The sequence below is a fragment of the Aythya fuligula genome, chromosome 5 (genome assembly GCF_009819795.1).
Source record: "Aythya fuligula isolate bAytFul2 chromosome 5, bAytFul2.pri, whole genome shotgun sequence".
Classification (NCBI taxonomy): Eukaryota; Metazoa; Chordata; class Aves; order Anseriformes; family Anatidae; genus Aythya; species Aythya fuligula.
In genome coordinates, this window is record NC_045563.1 from 24378086 (window position 1) to 24399139 (window position 21054).

Consider the following 21054-nt stretch of genomic DNA (forward strand, 5'->3'; position numbering starts at 1 on the left):
TTAGCATATGGATTGGTGGTTGCCACTGACACCCTGTGCGCGTTGCCACCTTTTCTGGCCTGGTATTGCCTGTTACACAACAGTATGAAGAAGCAATTTGGGAAAACAAGCTGGCAAAAAAAGAAAACCAAAAAGTGGTTAACTGATCAATTTTCCACTGTCTCTGCTGATACTGTCACTGCATGACAGTTTAAGGATCAAGGGGATAAAAGTAATTCCAAAATAATTGACCTTAAAGTATTGGGGAAACACATCTTCAAATTAAATATGCCTTTTCTTAGTTCTTTCTAGGATACAAAAAATGTCAAAAAACTTTTTTCCCTTTCTGTTTTTCCTTTCCTAATTTGTATTCCATTTTAGCAATCTCAGAACTATTTAATTTGAACCTTCCAGTTTATGGCTGAGTCGCTCAGGGAAAGTGTCATGAGACAGGATAGAGGTTTCTGTCGTAAAGATTTGCTGCTGTCTACAGGCACTTTTCCCATCCCACAGGCATTTTTCTCTTGTCCTTCTTCCTCCCTTGTACTGCCACTGCCACTCACCTGATTCTTGTGTCAAGCTGATTCAGCTCACTAATGTGCTAAAGAAGTATCCAACTTGCCTCCTGTGAGAAACCAACTTGATCTAAGTTGCTACAGGTAAAGTTAACATCTGAGTAGATATTAGATGGATAGTACCACATGTATCACTCAGAGGTATAGCTCCCTTCTCACAAAGGATAAGGTATGGCAGCGTCTTTTGCAGTTACAAGAAGTTAATACTGCTATGGATCAACAGCCTGTCAGGGCTAAGGGAACACCAGGCAGCTCTCTGCCCCTCTGAGGCACAATCCCTTCTGTGTGCTGCTCTTGAGCTGGTGCTGCTGAGCTCTGCTCCCAGCTCAACTCTGGTTGTAAAAGCACAGTCTAACCCTCTGTTTCTCACCAGGGAGTCATCAGTTTACTACAACATTGCAGCAGTTAAGAACTTGCAAATATTTCCGTTTTTTCCCCTTTCTTCCTCCTAAGAAATAAATTCAAAAGACAGCTCTATTGTGCCAAGACTATTTTGAAGATGGTATTTAACTTGCAACCTACTCAACATGAAGACTCTTGTTTTTCAAAACCCCCTCTAGACCTAGAATACACACTGGTGCATCTGCTCATAAAAACATACAAAAAGCATAGTTCATAAAGATATTATCTCTCTATTTATTTATAGATTTACTTGGCACTTATTGGCCTAATGTAGTTATTTTAAGGACATACTTAAATACAGTATTAATGGCCAGCTTCTCTGACAGAATTGTTGGCATTGCTACAGTTAGACTGTTCTTCCAACATACACAGTTTTAGTCTCTCATATTCTTTGCCTCTAAAAGCTAATGCAAATACAAGTAAGAAAAAAACAAATGTAAAGAGGTAGAAAATTGCTTTTATGCTTACTGTAAATGAAGACGTTAAATAGGGATTTTCCATACTTAAATGATCTCTCACTCATTTTACTATATGATTAAATAATGAGAAAAGTAAGCATAGCTTCCTTTTTTCTTTCACCTTCCCTTCCCTTCCCTTCCCTTTTCAGAAAAGGGGGGGAGGGAAGGGGGAAGGGGGTTTCCTCTCTTGTTTTATCTTAGGCATGTTCCATTCATGGTTAGAAATCAGGCATGACAATGGTCTAATGCAAAATTTTTGTCCACGGAGAAATCAGGCATGACCACGTTCTACCCCTGAACGTGATCTTAATGCTTTATACCAGTGACAAATCATTAACATCTGCTAATAACTCACCCAGCTGCTTTGCTAGATTGTTATAAAAAAAGTCTTATGTATACCATAGATGTCTCCAACTTGTAGCCCGTTTAACCTTTCCCAGCTGCTTAATCCTTATTTTAAATATCACTTAAAAATACATACATATTTAAAACTATTCCATTTCTTTGTCTCCAGACTACTTTTTTAACTATGCTAACATCTGGTCATTTCCACTCCCCAATTCCCATTTTATATACTTATTTTCAGCACATATTTTTCTTGTAAATAGAACCCATGTACTTTATCACCTCCTAGCCCTCCACTTTCTGCTTTCTGCTCTTGCTCTCATACCACTCCATCCCTCATGGTTTCACTTGACTCATTCTTTAAATACAGGATTGACACAGAGGGAAGATTATGTAAAGAGCTTCTTTGATAGTCTACCCTAATTTAGGCTTAGGAAAAGAAAATGGGGGCATGTCTAAAGGCAATAAACAAAGGGAAAATGGAACAATGTAGAGTAAAGGGGGTATAGGCAGTTGTTAGGGATGAAATTGTATAATGCAAACATTTGAACCCTAGAAAATACTTCCTGGCTTGAGAGCTAGTAGGCTATGCAGGAGCCACCAAAGAGAATTAGAAGGCACTTGTCACCTGGCACACTTTAAAATAGGCTGGAAACCAGCTGTGGTTCAGGACCAAGCAGCTAACAGAACCAAGGATCTCTGAACAAGAGCAGAAGTTAGAGGGGAAGGAGAGTACAATTAGGAATGCCTCCAGTACCAGGCATAAGAAAGCTGGGAAGAAGAGGACAAACCCAGTTCCATGGCCTGGGAGCCACTTCCATGCTGGGGATGTGGGTGAGATGGAAGGACACAGAGGGAGAGGGAGAGGGAGAGGGAGAGGGAGAGGGGAGAGGGAGAGGGAGAGGGAGAGGGAGAGGGAGAGGGAGAGGGAGAGGGAGAGGGAGAGGGAGAGGGAGAGGGAGAGGGGGAGGGAGAGGGGGAGGGGGAGGGAGAGGGGGAGGGAGAGGGGGAGGGAGAGGGAGAGGGGGAGGGGAGGGGAGGAGAGAAGAGAAGAGGAAAGGAGAGGGGAGGGGAGGGGAGGGGAGCAGAGCGGAGAGGAGCTCAGCACTGGGATGGGAATTTCTGAGTGCTGGTACAGCAGTGGCGGGAGGGATGTCATGGATGCAGACTGTAACCCTTCATTTGGAAACTTGCTGTGAATTTAAGTGCTGGTTACACTGTCCTGGTCAAAATTGCCTCTAGCTGTTTTGGTATCATTCCTCATTGCTATGAACTAGTAGATAAATAGGCAAATAGGTCTTCCATGTCCAAAATGAACAAATCAGATTCATAAATATTGTACAGGATAGTCCACATTACATTGAGTGCTAAGAATCTAACATTATTTCTTTCTCACCATTTGAGTTAGGCAATTTATGTAGCTCAAAGAAGGTATATTAGCACATTATGATAATTTAGATTTATTTATTTTTTTTTAAACAGCAATAGAATAGCATATCCTGAGGCTATGGGAATCTACATAAATAAAATAATTAAACACATCTGTTGTTTAATGCAAACCATAAAACATAATATAACACTACAGGGTATTTTCTGTACAAATATGAATATATTTTTTCAGACCTCTTAGCCTGACCCCAGTTGGCCCCCATATCCAAAATATTTAAAACTGAAATTTCATGTTTGTCATGATCTCTGATGCATGTATCCATACTCATATCTGTATAAATCTTGAGATACCATAAAGAGAATCTAAATAACTCTACACCTCTCTTATTTCTTTGGTAGGTTCTACCTAGAGAAGCAGCCAACTGTACAATAAGCATATTTTGGAAGACATTTAGTCCTTGGTCTCTTGCTTTTTCTTTCTCTTCCCAGTAGATAGTGCTACAAAAGAAGAATTATTTCCAACATATCAGTAATCCAGGACATGGCTCCTTATCTATAGTTACAGTTTTGGAACTCTTCTGTCACATTTGCCTCCTCTGCCTGGAAGAGGGTTATCTGTAGTCTTATGTTATGGAAGGAAATATTTTCATAAAATTAAAATAAAAACAAAAAGAAGGAAAAAATTCAGAGCTTTCCTGGATTTAAACCAGGATTGCACAATGTGCAGCCCATGAAATCATAAAATACAGTCCATACCACCCTCTTGAAACTGCATCACGAAGACACAGCTAATCAACTGCAGTTTTTGCCAGTGCTAGTGATCTTAACCATCAAGAAACTTTCCTTTCTCTACCAAGGAAGATACTGTACCAGTACAATCAAATGTTTTTTTTTTTAATTATTTTTATTTTTTATTTTTATTTATTTTTATTTTTTTAAAGATGTAAATACAATATATGTAGATTAGGGAAGGGAAACCCTCAGGCTCTTGTCGTATTACAAGTTCTGCCCATGTAGCTGCCAGGAATTGTTTACATGAAGCTGGTACCTGATGGTTGTAAGTAGTGGAAATCAAAACACAGAAAGAGTATTGTGTTATGGCATCAGAAGGAAAGCAAAACATAAATTAAGGGGACCTGAAATGAACTATTTTAGTTCACTGTCGAAATCAGATGAAAAGCAGAACAAGCATAAAATTGTGAAAAGCACAAATGCATGTTTACATTTGGCATATGTCCATAGTAAAAAGCCTGGTCACTAGTAGGATGAATAATATTTGGTATATCGTTTAGTATGATTTCCAGTTGTTCCTCAGATTGCCTGCACAAGGAATCATTTGTAAAGCATTCTACAAAACAGAGCTGTGCTTGGGATGTGTAAAAGGACAGACAGAAAGATGAACCCAAACAAAAATCTGCAACAAAAATACAGACTACATGTTGAAGAGCACTAAGGCCACTCCAAGTCATCTTTGATCCAGCTTCCTTCCAGAAATCCAACATATACCTTACACACCTACTGGTCTGAAAAGAAAATGTGCAATATGCCATCAGACATTTCCTCTTGTCAGTCTTGGCTCTTCCTCAGGCATTCTTTCTCATTTGCTCTCTGTGGGAGACTGTCGGCTTGATTCCACTCCTGAGAAGCTCATTCCCACATCTGCTGCTGCCTCTTTCCTTAATCCTCCTAGGACAGTCTCAGCATTTACCTCCTGCACACAGACCTCTTCCCTCACTTCTCTTTCTTCTAGTGTAGGAGACTGACCAGCTGCACACCAGTCTAGATAGCTAATTAGGTATCTAGAGTTTGTTTTTTTTTTTTTTTTTTTTTAATTTTATTCCCCTACCATCCTTAGAAACAGGGAAAGAATTCTTTAAAAGGGAAATAGATATTAATCCACTATCTTGAGCATGCTCAAGGTTGATATGGCTTATTTGGCAGGTGTTAGAAATTTCACGGTTATATCTCTCAAGTGAGTCAAAAAAATAGGGTTGTTGTTGTATGGCCAGTGTAATGGCACAGATAACACGTAACTTAAAAGGTAATATCACTGTGCTGCTCTGTAAAATGGAAATGACTATTTCATGGGATTTCAGTTTCTTAAGAAAGCACCTAAAGTTCATAAAATTACACAGTAAATGTCAGAATGTTCAATAAATACTATGGAAAAACTTCAGAAAAGAGCTCCGACAGTCTATTTTGCTGACACATGAACATTCAGTTTCTAACAGCAGTGATAAGCTTATTCTAAAATCAAGAAACACTATGTTATAGTTTTTACAAAAATCAATGCTGATTTGAAATAGAGATACTGTTAAGCACTTTTGCAGTTTGACCACAAATGGCACAGTATCACATGAGGAGATGATGATATGTTTCTACAGTTCTTTTTATCCCAAAGAATCTCAACAGTCTTTATAAAACATACATATGGTATGCCTACGAATAAAAATAAAAATAAAATAAAATAAAATAAAATAAAATAAAATAAAATAAAATAAAATAAAATAAAATAAAATAAAATAAAATAAAATAATAAAATATAATAGTAATAATTAATAATAAACATAACACAAATCACTGCAAATCAGAGCATCTGTTTAACAGTGCACATCGATATTGTTGTTTAAGTCGGGGAAGGATTTAAATTGGAATAGTACATCTAGCTGGAATTATTAGCCTGTATGCCTTTATTAATTCCTAACAGTTTGTATGTAGAAGGAAAACAAAGGGCAAATTATTGACTCCTGGATCACATCCACATCCAAATCATTGTAAACTTGGGATAAATTCTTATTATACAAAACTTGGGTCTGTAAGGAATATTCAAAGCATTAAAAATGCTGAAATTCAAATGCCAAAAATAGAGTACAGCTTCATCAGGTACAAAATGCACAGACCGTATGAACAATTATGCCGAAAGCCACTGATAAATCAAGTAAGACTAATCCCTGAGAAAAGCCTTGATATTTAGTTGAAATAAAGACATTAATTTGATTTGGTCAGGGATTATTTTTATATTTTTTCCCCAAAATGAAAACAACAACAACAAGCGACAACCTTAAAAAAAACTTTTATCAGGAAACAATCAGTTTGCTGATATTTTTATGTACATTTTTAGATGATAGTGGTTGTTCTCTATGTTTTTAACATTTTCAATCCAAAACTGCCGTTTTTCTGGATAAAAATAAATAAATAAATAAAAGAAGAATCTTAAGTGAAAATTTCCAAAAGTCAAAATTAATTAAATGAAGTGTTTCATTGGCCAAATTTAATTGTTTTTATAGTAGTCTTCTGAGGTTTCAACCCAGGAACAGAATATGGAATTGTTTGGTATTCTGATAACTTTCCCAGGACAGGAAGACTATTTATGCTTAAAACTATTACGAATGTAGCTAAAGCACACTACATGAAGTAACATGAACTTAACACAGCATGATGTGAACCAAGTCAGCTATGATCATTTGGAAACGGTAACGTTGTATAAGGAAAATGAACTCTTCCTTAAACCATGTTTTTTAAGAAACAGGCTCCACTACTGCTCACTTAAACAAAAAAGACCAGAAATCAAAGAGGAATTAATGATATAAAGGAAGTAGCTCTTGCAAAACAACAGATGGAATGAGATCGGAAACACATGTAGTAAGCTGAACTTTTTAATAAGACCAAAATGACAGAATTGGAACAAAGGAACAAAATGGATAAACACACACACAAATCAGCAGAACAGTTGCTAACTAGAAATGGGTCTGTACTGCAGAGTTCAAATTTGGACTCAGATCCCAAATTCTTTTCTAAATTCAGTGCTTTAGATCCATGATGTTGGTCTGGATTGTTGTAGAAAGAGTGGCAAACCATAAAATCTTGATCATGACTAGAGGAAAACTTTCTCTATACTTTCTAAGGTGAATTATTGGCCTTATTTTCTAATGTTGATATTCTGGATCACACAAAAGATGGAAAATCAGTTCAGTAAAGATCCTGCTCTAATGCTGAACTACGTAAAAAGGCATTATAGTAGTAGCAACATATTTTTCCCAGATTCTACCAAAGGTGGGAAACAGCTTTAAGAAAAAATAACACGGTTGTACACTAGGTTGATCAGGAAAAAAAGTAACATATTCTCCTGAGAAACACATAAGAGATTTTGTAGGAATGTCTCTTGGGCTTTGCTTTCCAATTTGCACACATCCATCCCGATGTGAGGCCATGTTATGAAGACACAAGTCAAAAAATAGAAGAGACTATTTAAATAAAGAATAAAAAATTAAAATATCTGGAAATGTCATTATTTGAATTAAGCAGAAAAGCTTTAAAACATTGCCTCTTGAATATGTTTAATTTGTAATGATACAAGTTATCTTGATGGCTCTCTTTAAACAATAATTAATTAGACTCCAAACCCTTTAAGTGGTAGTTGGCTTACAATAACATTTACCACTATCCGAATATGTTGTGTAGAATTAAAACTCCTTAATTTTCAAGGGGTATGAACCAATATATTTCCACTGAATTCACCACAGATCTGGAGCATAATTTTGTATTAGTATGATGTGAGAGAAAACATCTTTCTTTTAAATATTTGTGTCAAAATGTATAGTTATGTCAAATTGCTGAGAAAATGAAAGAGAGAAGTAAACGATTCATCTAATCCATATAAAAATATTTTTGTTCACAGGACCTTCAGATGCAAATCTTTTTAGATGCCTTATGTATTTGATTTTTTTCAGTGATATCTTGTTACTTTTTCTTTATTATTTCAAAGCATTTAATCACACATTTCTTCATCTGCGTTTTCTATTAAATTCTGTCATGTAGATACAATTGTTAAAAAGAGTTACAAAATATGGTTTCCATTTCCGAACTAAAGAATACTGAGCCACGTCCAAAATGAGTATTTCCATTTCAATATATGCTTCATAATATTTATGAATACTTGCACTAGCAACTTTGAAATTTGTTTTCATGAACAGCGAAGTGACAAAATTCAGATATATAATATTGTTGATTAATGAAAAAGAGGAGGCACATGTAAAGGTAACCAACGTTTAAACTTGAGGAAAATTTTATTTCTGGTCATAGGACTTATAAATTCTAATTTTGCAGTATCTCTCTTGGCTGCATGGATTTTAGAGATGATAAAATGTAATAGCAAGGAAAATTATATGCCAGTGTAGGTAGTAGGTAGTTTGGAAGTTAGTAGGCTCCTGAAAATGTCAGTTTTATGGCAGCAACCCAGTAGCAGGGAAATTAACTTTTTTTTTTTTTTTTTTTTTTTTTTTCTGCCTAAAACTTGAAGATGTTCAAAGCTATGGGATAAAAGCTAAAGTTAAAGGCATAACCTGAAGTCACAGTGACATCCTCCAGTCAGGTTTGCCTGAATGATCCCTCAAACAGCATCAGCTTTCCCTCAACTTCTGATAGCTTCCTGTAATTCTCTCCCTTTCGCTCTGCAACTGCTCCTGTGAGCTATTGCACAAGTATAATTTTTTTTGTCAGTAAAAGGCTATTAATTTATGAATTTTGTATGTTTGCTTGAACCAAAACATATGCTAGTAGGGCCAAATGATAAACTCTAGGTGAAAAAGTACTCTGCTAATTTTAATATAAAAGTAACATGTATATGTATGACAATGTTTTGTCCTACATATCATGATCTAGAATACCTTTTATCATCCTTTTGTAAGTCTAATGAATGACATTACAGCCCACATTAGATGTCAGAAAACAAAAGGGTTTGAAAATAAGCAAAACCAGCCTAAGACACTTTTCTATTCTCTTTCCAGTAAAGAGAGACCATATAGGCTTCTTAATTAAAAAAATGAACCTTCCGTGTCTTGACTGTGTCCGTACCAGAGAGATCTTACTTGCTACTGCTCTCCCTGCTCATACATACGCAGACACAAATGCTTACCAAGTCCTGTAAAACTTGCTCATAATTAGGATGACAAAAATGGAGATTTATTTAAGCTACAGATCAGTAAATTAATCTTAAGGGTAACTGGTAAATAAAACAGCTAACAAAAAGTCTCTGTCATATTGAGAGACTAACAAATATAGCACAAATATTTGAATAGTGTCTCATCAGAAACTATACCAATATCTTTTCTAATTGAAAAGAGAGCTTTATTTCAAAGAAGAATTGAGATTCATAGGGCTATATGGGATTATAAATTATCTCTAATTAGCCAGGTCACTTACATGAATTTCTGAAAACAGTGATGTTTGGTGTTCTGATAGATAACAAAATAAAATTGTTTTCCAATGCCTATTAAGAAACAAACAAACAAACAACAGTCTATTAAGCATTTTGCTTGTTTGTGGTTTATAAAAATGCATTTATATCTGTATGTTATTCATTTTCTGATATGTGTTATGAATAAAGAAGTCAAACATTGTTACTGTAAAATAATGGAAAAGTACTAAACACAGGAAAGATATTGCAAAATGTTGTCACAAAAGAGCCAAACCATTTTCCAGAGTTTCAAAATAATCTTTGACAGGAACTTTCGTTTCTCCAATTTTCTATTAAAAACATACACACACAAAAAAATTATAACCAAGCTATGATCCTGAACTACAAATCCACTAGATGTGAGCCTCTGGCATCCTCCCTAAACTTCAGAATGCTAATTTAGATCAAATAAGATTGCATTCATTTGAAAAAGCCATGGGACTTTCCACCAAACAAATGCTTAATAGAAAAAATGCAGGAAACTCAAAACATCATAAAAAATAAGTGACAAATAGTGATTTTATAAATCCTTTCACCTAGTCATAAAAAATAAATAAAAAACCAAAACCCAGCAACCTATATTAGCTGAATTAGCTGGAAGTGATTAAGAAATGAGGGATTATCTCTCATTTCTTCAATGCTAGAAAAGAGTGAGGTGCACCGCAGTGCTGAGAAAACACTGAAACCAAAGAATAAATTAAATGAAAACAATCCATTCTAAATTCAAAGTTAATAATTAAAAACTCTTCACTTGAACCTGTGTGTGGCCACGAATTAACCTGCTATAGCAAATTTTGAGAACTTTGGACCATTGCAAAATAAAGGGAAGGGGCATGAACATGACACTGAATGGTGGATGAGATCAAATACTTTATTCTTGGTTTTGCCACTGGCTTTCAAGACTTAAATATTTATATCTACTAGCCAATACTAACATCAGCAGAATTACTGAAATCCGTATAATATCTCTGAACACCTCTGCACCACCAGAACACAGAAAAGCTATTACTTGGGTACAGCTCAATTCTGCAAAGAGTTGCAGTTAACTCAATGGCAGAGAAATTTGCTTAATGGCTTTCTTACTTGATTCAGCCCATTGTTTTTGCCATGAATTGTAATCTGATTTCTTTTACACACCTATTGTTCTTCCATTTTTTTTTCTTCTTCTTTAATTCCATTATGTACAGACTCAGGTTTCACGTTTAAAGGGCTCTTAATTTTTATAATTTTTATAAAGTATTTTTTTTAAATGTTGAGAAAGCTTCACAAACATCCTCTCACACTCTTCAATGATATGCACTTCTGGATCTCAGATGTAATTAGAATTTTCTATATGTACATTATATATATATATATATAATGCATATATATATAATACATATATATATAATGCATATATATATATAATGTGTATGTCTATCTATCTATATATTTCTATACAGTATAACAAAAAACAGTAAAATCTGGAGTAGAATGGGGAAATCTGTCCTTCCGAACATCCACTGTAAGTTTGGTTTCTGTCAGAAAGCTGAGAGTATATCTGTTAATTGCCAGTTTATCAGAACACACGTAACTAATGTTTTTATGATATAAGATATGCAGCATGTTCTGAATCATGGATGGTAGTAAGGATGGTATTAAGTTCTTTGAACCAAGATTGGGGGCATGAGGATAGGTTGGATGACAACCTCAAAGGCAGCAAAGACATGGGGAGTAAAACACTGATGCTGCATTTATACTATGGAAGAACACGACACCTAGTTTAGTACAAAGGAAAACAGAAAGGGGTAACTCAGCCTGAGATTTAAAGAATTCTTACAGCACAACAGGCCAAAATGATGACACTAAAGCATATCCTATGAGAACTACAGGAGAGACAGAAGGGCAAGACAGATTTTTTTCTTGTAAGTTTGGTCTTGTATCTGTTTTGCTTGTTTCAGAGTCTTTAATTTCAGTCTTTATATGTAAATCACATTTTAATTGAAAAGTCTCAGTGTACTCAGAGAGGCACACAGAGGACCCAGTTGAAACTACTGGGTGTATTGTTTCTATGTGAATCAATGTATTCCATATTATGAAGGCATCCAGAAGAGTCTTCAGAGCAAACTCCAAGCAACAAGGAGTACCTGCTGCACCCAGGCAGCAGTTAATGTGGATGGAGCTTCCATTGCTCTCCTGTGCTTTGGGGCAACGACCACAGATGGCCTCCTTCTGCAAAAAGCAAGATGCAGAAAAGTATCTCAAGGCCATAGGCAAACCCCACAATGTGATTTAAACATAAGCTAAAATATATCTGTAACTAACTCACATTGGCTGACTGAAACTAGAACATCAAGTCCTCATTGACTTAAAGCATATTGCTTAAAGCATATTCCAAACACCACAACTGATCTCCTCACTATTGGTAGAGGCATCTGATACATTTCCCAGTGAAATGCTTTCACTTAGATAAGTGGGACCTAAACAAAAGTCTAGGTATATGGTATTTGAGCAGGCAGCCCAGGTAAGCAGTTGAGTCTTCATCCCTGGAGGTATTCAAAAGACATATAGATGTGGTGCTTAGAGACATAGTTTAGTGGTAAGGACACAACTATTATTAACTGATATTTTTCAGTTTCAATAAAAAACATTGAAAAAATAATTTGACCAAATTTTCCAGGTCACTTCAATCATTTATGCTCACACATAAACTAATAGTCAGAAAAGGAAATAAGGACAAAAGATAAAATCGCAAAGTTACATAGCTTATGAAGCAAATATGGAACACTGCATTTCACCATTTTTATCATTTGTATCAGCTCTCATAAATCCGTGAAAATGATTTTGGAGGCAATACGGCATTTCCCACTTAAAGAAGTATTGCTGCAGATGATACAGATAGTAAGTGAATTTAACTGTAGCCCTCTTCATATAAAAGGATTTGTTACAATGTTAAAAATACATGTCAGAAAACATATTTAACACCTTTAGATGACCTCTAATCAGAAATGTGTTATGCTATTCAAATTCCAACTGCCAAATGCTGCAGATACAGGTAAGTAAATATAAATGCCATTAAAGGCACAAGTTAACTTACTTGGAGGAAGTTCTTAGCATTTTATTTTTTGACAGCTCCTAATCTGGATATCTTCCAGTGTCAACAAAACATGTTCAAGCAGAATCTTACCTTGTTTTCACTACATCAAGGGGATGCATCAGGCAAATTTCTACAAGACCTATAAAATAATAATAAAAAAGGCCTAATAAGCATTTGTACAAACAGTAGTTTCATTTTCATTGACTCCAACAGTTTTTGAAGTTTGAAAAGTAAAGTAAAAACCTAAACGTATCCTTGATGTTACAGCATTAAAATATCTCATATATTAAACATACTCTTCTGTAGTGTATTGGAACCTTCAGAGATTTTAGACAGTGTACCCAGTGATAGTTGCTTACTGCAGTGGGGAAAGTGAGGACATAGGCTATGTGATAATTTTATTAATTGTTTTTACTTAGCTTTATGCCTTAAGAACACCAGGCATATTGGACAGGCATCATAAATAAATATATTAAGTACTGCTGAAAGTAGTGAAGGAGGGCAGTTCAGGTTAGCACTGGCTTCTTTGTCGTACAAAACTAACCCCTAAAGATACTGACTGTTATTATGCAACACAGTGCTGGGGGTTCAGATGAACTTGGTATAAAAATAACAGCTGTTTTTTGAGCTGGTTATTTGGGTTGTGGCCTTGCTGGTTCTTCATCCTGTCCCACTCTTGAGCTGACACTGATGAGCTGTCCAGGCTTTTCCCCTTCCCGTCTCCCCACCCATCACCCCAATTCACATTCTGGGGACTTTCCATGTTCAGGAGTGGAGGATGTGGATAGAAAGTGGAAAATGTTGAGGAAAAAAGAGATCTGGAAAATCCCTTATGCACCTGCCACCACTGGCTTTAAAATTGGTTCCATTACTGTTTTCCACCCACCTGCCGTCTCATTAGAAGTCCAGAATTTTATCACCCACATTTTGCTCCTGCTCCATGGCATATGCCACCTTCCATTACTTCAGAGAGCTTCTGAGCTTCTCTACATTTTCTTACATTTGCTAGGCTTGCCTACATCCTTGTCCATTTATATATCACTCTCACTTCAAACAGAAAACATACAAGAAGAACATGTATTTAACAAGATAACAGTAAAAATATATTTTGAGATCTTTCATATAAAGAGGTGACAAAAACAACTGCACAAATTTTAAAGGATTTTGAACTACTGAGAAAAACTGTATCTGTACATCCAAGAAACTAGATGACCATATCTTTGAATTTTCTGTGCCCTAGCTTATTATGACTAATAAGCTTCCATGGCACTTTTTACCCAGAGTAATAAATTTAATGGTATAACATGCAAAAACTGTTTCTGAAGACCATATTGATCATAATGTTTCAAAGCATCTGTTTCACTTATTCATTATTTTAGCAAGAATAATTGCAACCACTTGTAATACAGAGTGTGTATTTTGTGACTCATGGCTAAACTTCCAAAAATCTTAATCATAGAATTGTAGAATCACAGAATTTGGTTTAGGTTGGAAGGGACGTTAAGACCATTCAGTTCCAGTGGTCCTCTGCAATGGGCAGGACACCTGCTGCTAGACTAAGTTGCTCAGAGCCCCATTGCACTTGGTCTTCAACACTTCCAAGGATGTCGCACCCACAGCTACTCTGGGCAACTTGTTTCAGTGCCCTACACCTTTATGTGAATTTCTTCCTAATATCTATCTAAACCTATTCTCTTTCAGTTTAAAAACATTACCCCTTGTCCTATCATTACACAACCCTGATAGAGTCTCTTTTTGTAGATTCCCTTTAAGTACTGGAATGCTTCTATAACATCTCCCTGAAGCATTCTCTTCTCTAGTCTAAGCAACCCCAACTCTCAGTCTCTCTTTATAGGAAAGACGGAACTTGATTCAGGAAAAACATTCTTATTCAGGGTAGAAATATCTTCAAAGACCTTTCTTTACACATACCAGAGAGACTAACAGAAGCCCATGTTAAGTTCCACTAGTGCTCTCCTCATCATATGCCACTGTCTTTTGGTACAGATCCTATCCTCTTATTTTAATGGCACAGAATATGGCTTGGTTTACTAAAGTTAACAGTCTCTAAAACTTAAAAACAATTTATTACATGCTAGGCTCCTGAATTACTTCACTTTACACAAAAGTGAAAATATCATGAAATTTGAAATGCCTCCCCCTACTCTCCCCCCACCAACTATTACTACTGAAGCAAATGAAATTTGCATTTTGGCCCTGTTTTGCAGCAGACTTGATGCAAAAAGAGTCTTGTTGGGCTTCATTCAGGAGTCAGGCTCTGCCTGGGCAGCGAACACTGCAGTATCAGAAATTGAGTTGCTTTTTTCATTACTGATTATATATCTAAATGAGGCTTACAGTTTCCATTTTAGAACTACTAAAGGTAGTAGTTCAAGTATAATAGGAAAACAGTTTTATTTTATTATTACTATTTTGAAGTTTATGTAAGAAAGGATTAAATTTCAAAACATTATCTATTTTCTATTTCAACTTTATCCAAACTTCCTGAGTAATACCGTTCTTATCAAATAAGCTCTTTTCCATTGAACCAAAGCATTAGCAAAGGGAAAATTCTCATTATAGTTAAAGGAAAGTTAGCCAATATATGCAATATGTGTGTAATTTTTTTGAATTAGTCACAGGAGGGCATAAGCTGTAATTATAACATTCTCAATTAAATGCATTTGAGCAGGAGTTTATGCAAAAGTTTGCAAAGATATTAAAATGTTTAAATTTAATTCTTTGCATAAAATACTTGATGAGAGTTCCAATTAACATAAACAATTTTCCCACTTTTATATTGTTACATTCATATATAAAGCTTGCAAAACATAAAACTGGACAGATAACCTCTTTCACCTAGCTATTTGCCATTCTATTTGAAAGAGTATCAAACTATTATTTGACCCTTGTTTTTATCATATTTTCTCTCTTCTCCATGCAACATTTCAGTTTTGGAAAAAAGGAAGACAATATACATTGGATCAACCATAGAGTATTAATATTAGTAGTAAGGACAGTCTTTCAAAACCATGTAATTCAATATTTTAAATATTTTTTTTCTGGAAAGCAAGAGTTGTAGTTTTTATTTCTGAACAGGTATATTTATTGCCATAATTATCACCCAGGAATGGCTTCTATTTTGCTAAAATAAGAACAAATCACACGTCATGTAAGGGAACACAGTCTGTAAGCTTTCTGTTCTGATTCTGTCCCAAAACCTATAAAATATTCCACAGATGCCAACAGGTGCTTTACAAGTGGAGCTGCAATCGAGTGTTTCAGTGCTGGCAGGGGGCATAGCCTACAAGTTTTCTCCTTTCCAAATACCCTCCTTTTCCAACTTTTCCTCCCCTCACTCCCTGTTTTATCCCTCCTGACCCCTTCCAAGTTTTTGATCTCTTCCATCTTGTTTTGGCAGACACGGCCTACAGTAGGGGGCCAAGCACAGGGCCAGGGTTGTTCACCCTATTCTGTTTTTGCAGCATTAATGTCCACTTTGGGAGAAAAGTGTACATTGCCAGAATTTGGCTCTATTTTCTTGGTCCTCATAGGATAATTTTTAATTCAGGCATTCTTCCAGCAACTGAATCAGATGAATTCCAAGGTCTTTGGCAAGTGATCTGTTTTGATAACTTCAGGATTCTATTGGTTATCTACCTTTCTCAGTCTTTCCTTTGTCTCATCATTTAATTACACACTAGGTTTTAAATGGTATATAATTACTTGATTTCACCAGAAAGAACTCTTCAAAAGATTACATGGCTCTCTGAAGAGCACCAGAGGAGCACACACTGTGCAAGACACTAATGGAATGGCTACAAACACAAGCTATATTTTTTCCATCTACTATAGTAGTCATGCAAATCATTACAACATCCTACTTGATAGCCTGCCCAGAAAGTGTGGTGGCCCTACTAAATTACAAGTACTCTGAGATGTGGCCAATAAAATAAAATATATTGCTTTTTCTTCAACTAATATTTATCACCTTTGTGATAAATTCAATTAGCACTATGAAAATCTAATTTGCTGAGTTGATATATCACGATGTAATGTATTTTTACTTGTTTCACTGTAATGACTACTGTTTACCGACTTTATTTCATGATAAAGTAGTTAACATTGCTACAGATAGATTGTTCAAAAATGTATTCCAATGGTCCCATCGGGTCTCCTTGGTGATGTCACATGTGAACTAACCCAGAGTGATTTATGATGGCCTAATTCTGTTCAAAAACAACTCAGATCCAACAAGCTGAACAAGAGCCCAAAGGAAGTATAGGAAAGAACAATTACCAGGGCAGTCCAACATTTGTTGTCTTCTGGGTGGGAAAACATTCCTTGTGAAAACTTGATACTAACCATAAAGCAAGACATAATCAAAATCTCTGCATAGAAGAAATAACCAGCTGTCATCATTGACATCCTCTGAGTGTACACAAGTGCAATATCAACAACCAAGAAGGGAGTCCAGGGTTCTATTATGTGAAACACACTGCTGATTAACTAAGCCTGTGGAGGGAATAATATGTTAAAAAATACTGACCCTCCAGTGCAACCCTACTCATTAGAGATTTTTCCCTTTTCCAGCTAGCATAGCCTATTTTCAAACTGTTTCCCATTATGGATTACGCTACATTCCCCTCTACAGGATTCACACTTAAACTTTCAAATTGGCAATTTTTGTTTACTTCTCTTCAAAGAATACATTGTGGTGACTGGTGCATATGTTGAGTTCCTTTGCTCTTTGTTCCTATTTTCCATCAAACAAACAAATCTTGTATCAATAATCATATAATATGACCTGATAATACTATGGCTCTGTTTTAAAAAGGCTCTAATTCTCCATCTGGCAAAAAGTGAAGATTTCAGTCACACAGGACTATAGCTCTCCTCATCTCCCAAGTGTTTCTGTGCTTCACCTATTCACTGAGTAGGGAGAAAAATGAAATCTAGCTAACAGTACTTCCTAAATAGCACAGATAGGAATAGAATCATTATGATTTGATCCTCCTTATGAGACAAATTCTTGCCTTTAGCTCTTCTTCAACCCTCAAGATTATGAAATCACAAATGTAAAGTGTCTGTGACACACAGTGATATGTCTACCAAAGAAACTCAAGTAGTTAACCTTCTACATGTTTTCTGCAAAATGCACCCTGAAAGGGTGTTCCAACACAGATTGAGGAGGTGCAGAGCATGATCCATGTGTGTTAGTTCAGACAACCCCCTGCAGCGCAGAAGTCATTATGCACCCTCCTACCCTTGTGTTACTCATTTCCCTGGAATAACACAGTCACTGGAGAAACACAACAGAAAGGAGACTGGTCATAGAAAGTGTAGCAATAAACACATCAGGCACTGTATATTGTATAGCTGGAACAGTTTGTATTTCTTTTGGCTTTTGCATAGATAGAGTTACAATGTAAGAAATGATCATAAATATTTTATGCATACTATGTATTTCCTTCTGAGAATATATGTCTGACAGACAAAAGCTTGTGTTGATCTTTGTATCCTAATAAAAACAATGACATATTCTTCTTAAGTCTGTTTGTCTGTTAGCTAAAACACTTTTTTTTTGACAAGATGAAGTGTGGAACCTCTTGCTGATTATAACAGCATTGCTTGAACAATCAGACTGTAGAAAAGTATCCCTGCTGTCAATTCTATACAGGCTAATTTTTATTAGCCCATTGTCCTGCTGCATCTTCACAGACACATACAGCTTTTATCTGTTCTGTAAGGGTACATCTCTCTCATAAAAGACAACCAAATTCTAGGTTCACTGCAATATAAATGGCAGCTCACTGCTTTTCCAGGGAAATAGTCACATATTGTGCCCTTCCGAATTGTAGTACGTGTTATGTAGGTTCCAAGGAAAAACATAGACCAGTATACATGGGATATGCTGGAAAAGACCTACGTCTTTTTCACTTAAAAAAAAGACATTTATTTTAACTCTTGCCCAAGATTCTATTTAGCACTGTGGTATGAGATTAACTAATGGTACTCTGGAGCTTCTCACAAACATTAATTAACCTTTTAGGTAATGAGTCAAATCAATGCTTTCCTTAGAAAACGTGAAGAAATAGGATGTTACTCCAAAAAAATACTCCATAATGGCAATGCAGCATTTGTGAGTCATTCTTCCTTAGAGACCTAGTCTACACTGAGAAAATATACTAGAAAACATGTTAATTAAACAAGATGTTGAATATAATTTTTCCCCTGGTGTGGACAAGGATGCCTGTGTTTAAAAATGTGTTAGCTGATCACAATTAATCCCAGGAGGAGCTCATGATTTACCATCATTACCTAATGCATTTTAGAAGAAGGTTTTTGCATGCTTACAGGAGGAGCTGGGTCATGCTCAATATCTTGTTAGGCAACTGTTCCCTTAACAGATGCAACCCATCAGTGCAGCACTGCTCTCTGGAAACAGGAATAGCAGGAACAGTGATTGTCTGGTTTTCAAAAAAAACCACAGGACTTCAGCTAGAGGCTGATGCTTTTTCCATAACACCTCTGATGAAAATGGCCAGAATCTGCTTGTAGGGTGTTCTCAGATCTCTCTCCACAAAAGCAATTCAGCCTCTGTTGAATTCATGAGAGCTTCTTGATTGCATAGCAAACTAGGATGTTAAACTTCAAGGTTTCAAGTAAATGTTACTCGATGGAGAATCACATCCTAGGTGCATGGAAGACAGGAGCTGGAAATGAGTGTTTTGGGCAGCATGTCATCCAGACTAGCTGCTGCTCAGCGTAAGCCCCCTTCAACTTCTGAAGTCCCAATCCACAGACCCAGAAATGTGGTCATGCTGCATACTCACACCATAAAGTCTAAACTGCTCATCTTAGGTGCGGACAATGCTTGTCTAGTATCTGCACAGTTTCACTGATCCCTGCCTAGTAAAAAAGCATAATCATAGTATAAGGTCCATTATTATTACCTGATGAAATGCATTGTGATGATATGTTTATATGCATAAATATTTATATGCATTTATAGCCTTTGAAAGGGCAAATCCCACCTTGTGAAGCCACCTGAATATATAAGTAGTAAGAGGTTACTGTAGTAATAAATCACCATTTGCAATGCAGTATATGTAAGTAAGGAATATATGGGGAAGATCTTAATCTTTTTCTTCAAGACCTGGTATGTGGTGAAAATAAATAATAATAATAATAATAATAATAATAATAATAATAATAATAATAATAATAATAATAATAATAATAATAATAATAAAGGTTGTCTTAAAAATAATATTTATTATATTTTACTCCCTTTTTGTATTATCTTTATGGTATCTTGAAATTGAAGATACATGACCTTGTCAATCTATGCAGGCTTTCTACCATACAACAAGTTTTTTCTATTTTTCAATCTAACACACAGCCAAGCTGATACATGTAAATCCACTGCAAGTAAAATTGGTGTAAGTAAGCCACCAGACACACAAAATGCTTCAATCTTGTACTTAGTAAAAAAAAAAATAATAATATTTTACTAATATATTTCTTGCCTCTGGGAAAAAATATATATCTAGATAAAACATTGAAAGTATGCATGGCAAACTACTCTAAATTTAGCACAAATTTATTCATTATTTGCTTTTCACAATGTTTTGGAACAATCAGCTAAATCAGTATATTATGCTCATTCTGCCAGCAATATCCACATCTTTATACTTACTTTTGCCTGGAATACAGCTCAGTGAATCTTGTAAAGTGTTTCCATTAAACTGCTCAGTGCTCATCTAGGCACTGGCATTCAGGTACTAGGCTATTCAGGTACTGGCACAAATGCTAATGGAGAAAAACATTGTAGAGAACATACCAGAAAGCTCAGAAACATACTACTTCCTCAAGTGGCATAAATTATTGTGCTTCTTCTAAAGGAATGAAGACACATTAAAAAAAAATAAATAAAAAGAAAGAAACTAAAATTACCAGTTTCTCTAATTTCTTAAATATTAGTAAGGCGATGTAATATGCATCTCCGCAAGTCACCATTTAGAATGTTACAGAAATTTGCTTCACCTTAATTTCCATTCAATTCCAAATTACATAACAATAACAATAATAACATAACAAACATAACAAGCAATTCTAAATAAAATAAATAAATAGTTCTGGGCAAAATCACTTTTACTGAAATGATTAGCAATAAAGAGTTATTTGTATAACTGATTTATTTTTTTTTTTTATTTAGTCTTTCTACTTCCTTTAATGATCTTGTATTAACATTAAAGTGTTGACTTATAAAATAAACACTTGCAATTTACAAACTGAGTATCTGAGTCTCCAGACACAAGTGAAAGGCTATATAGTGGGTAAATTGTCCATAAATTCTTCAGCAAGTATTACGTACTATTATGTCACTCACAGATGACATGTTCTTTCCATCATTTGTGTCCAAAAAAGGAAGTTTTTAAAACATGACTGAAGGGACCACTGAGGTCAGCACCAGGTTATACTATGTTTGTGTCACTACAGTTTCAGATATTTCAATGCATATTGAATCAATATACCTGCAATGAAAATGTGTAACCTATATTTTCTTTGCTGTTATAGTAAAATGCTTCT

At 35.5% G+C, this 21054-nt stretch overlaps 1 protein-coding gene across 3 annotated transcripts in view; it reads right to left on the bottom strand.

Annotated features, from left to right (window-relative positions):
- The window catches only part of SLC25A21 (solute carrier family 25 member 21), a 251729-nt gene that overhangs the window by 98700 nt on the left and 131975 nt on the right, over nucleotides 1-21054 (bottom strand). For all 3 annotated transcript variants that reach the window (XM_032187582.1, XM_032187581.1, XM_032187583.1), the window contains exon 2: nucleotides 12550-12598. In XM_032187582.1, the coding sequence (XP_032043473.1) occupies nucleotides 12550-12598 (49 nt within the window). The remainder of the gene's footprint in view (nucleotides 1-12549; nucleotides 12599-21054) is intronic.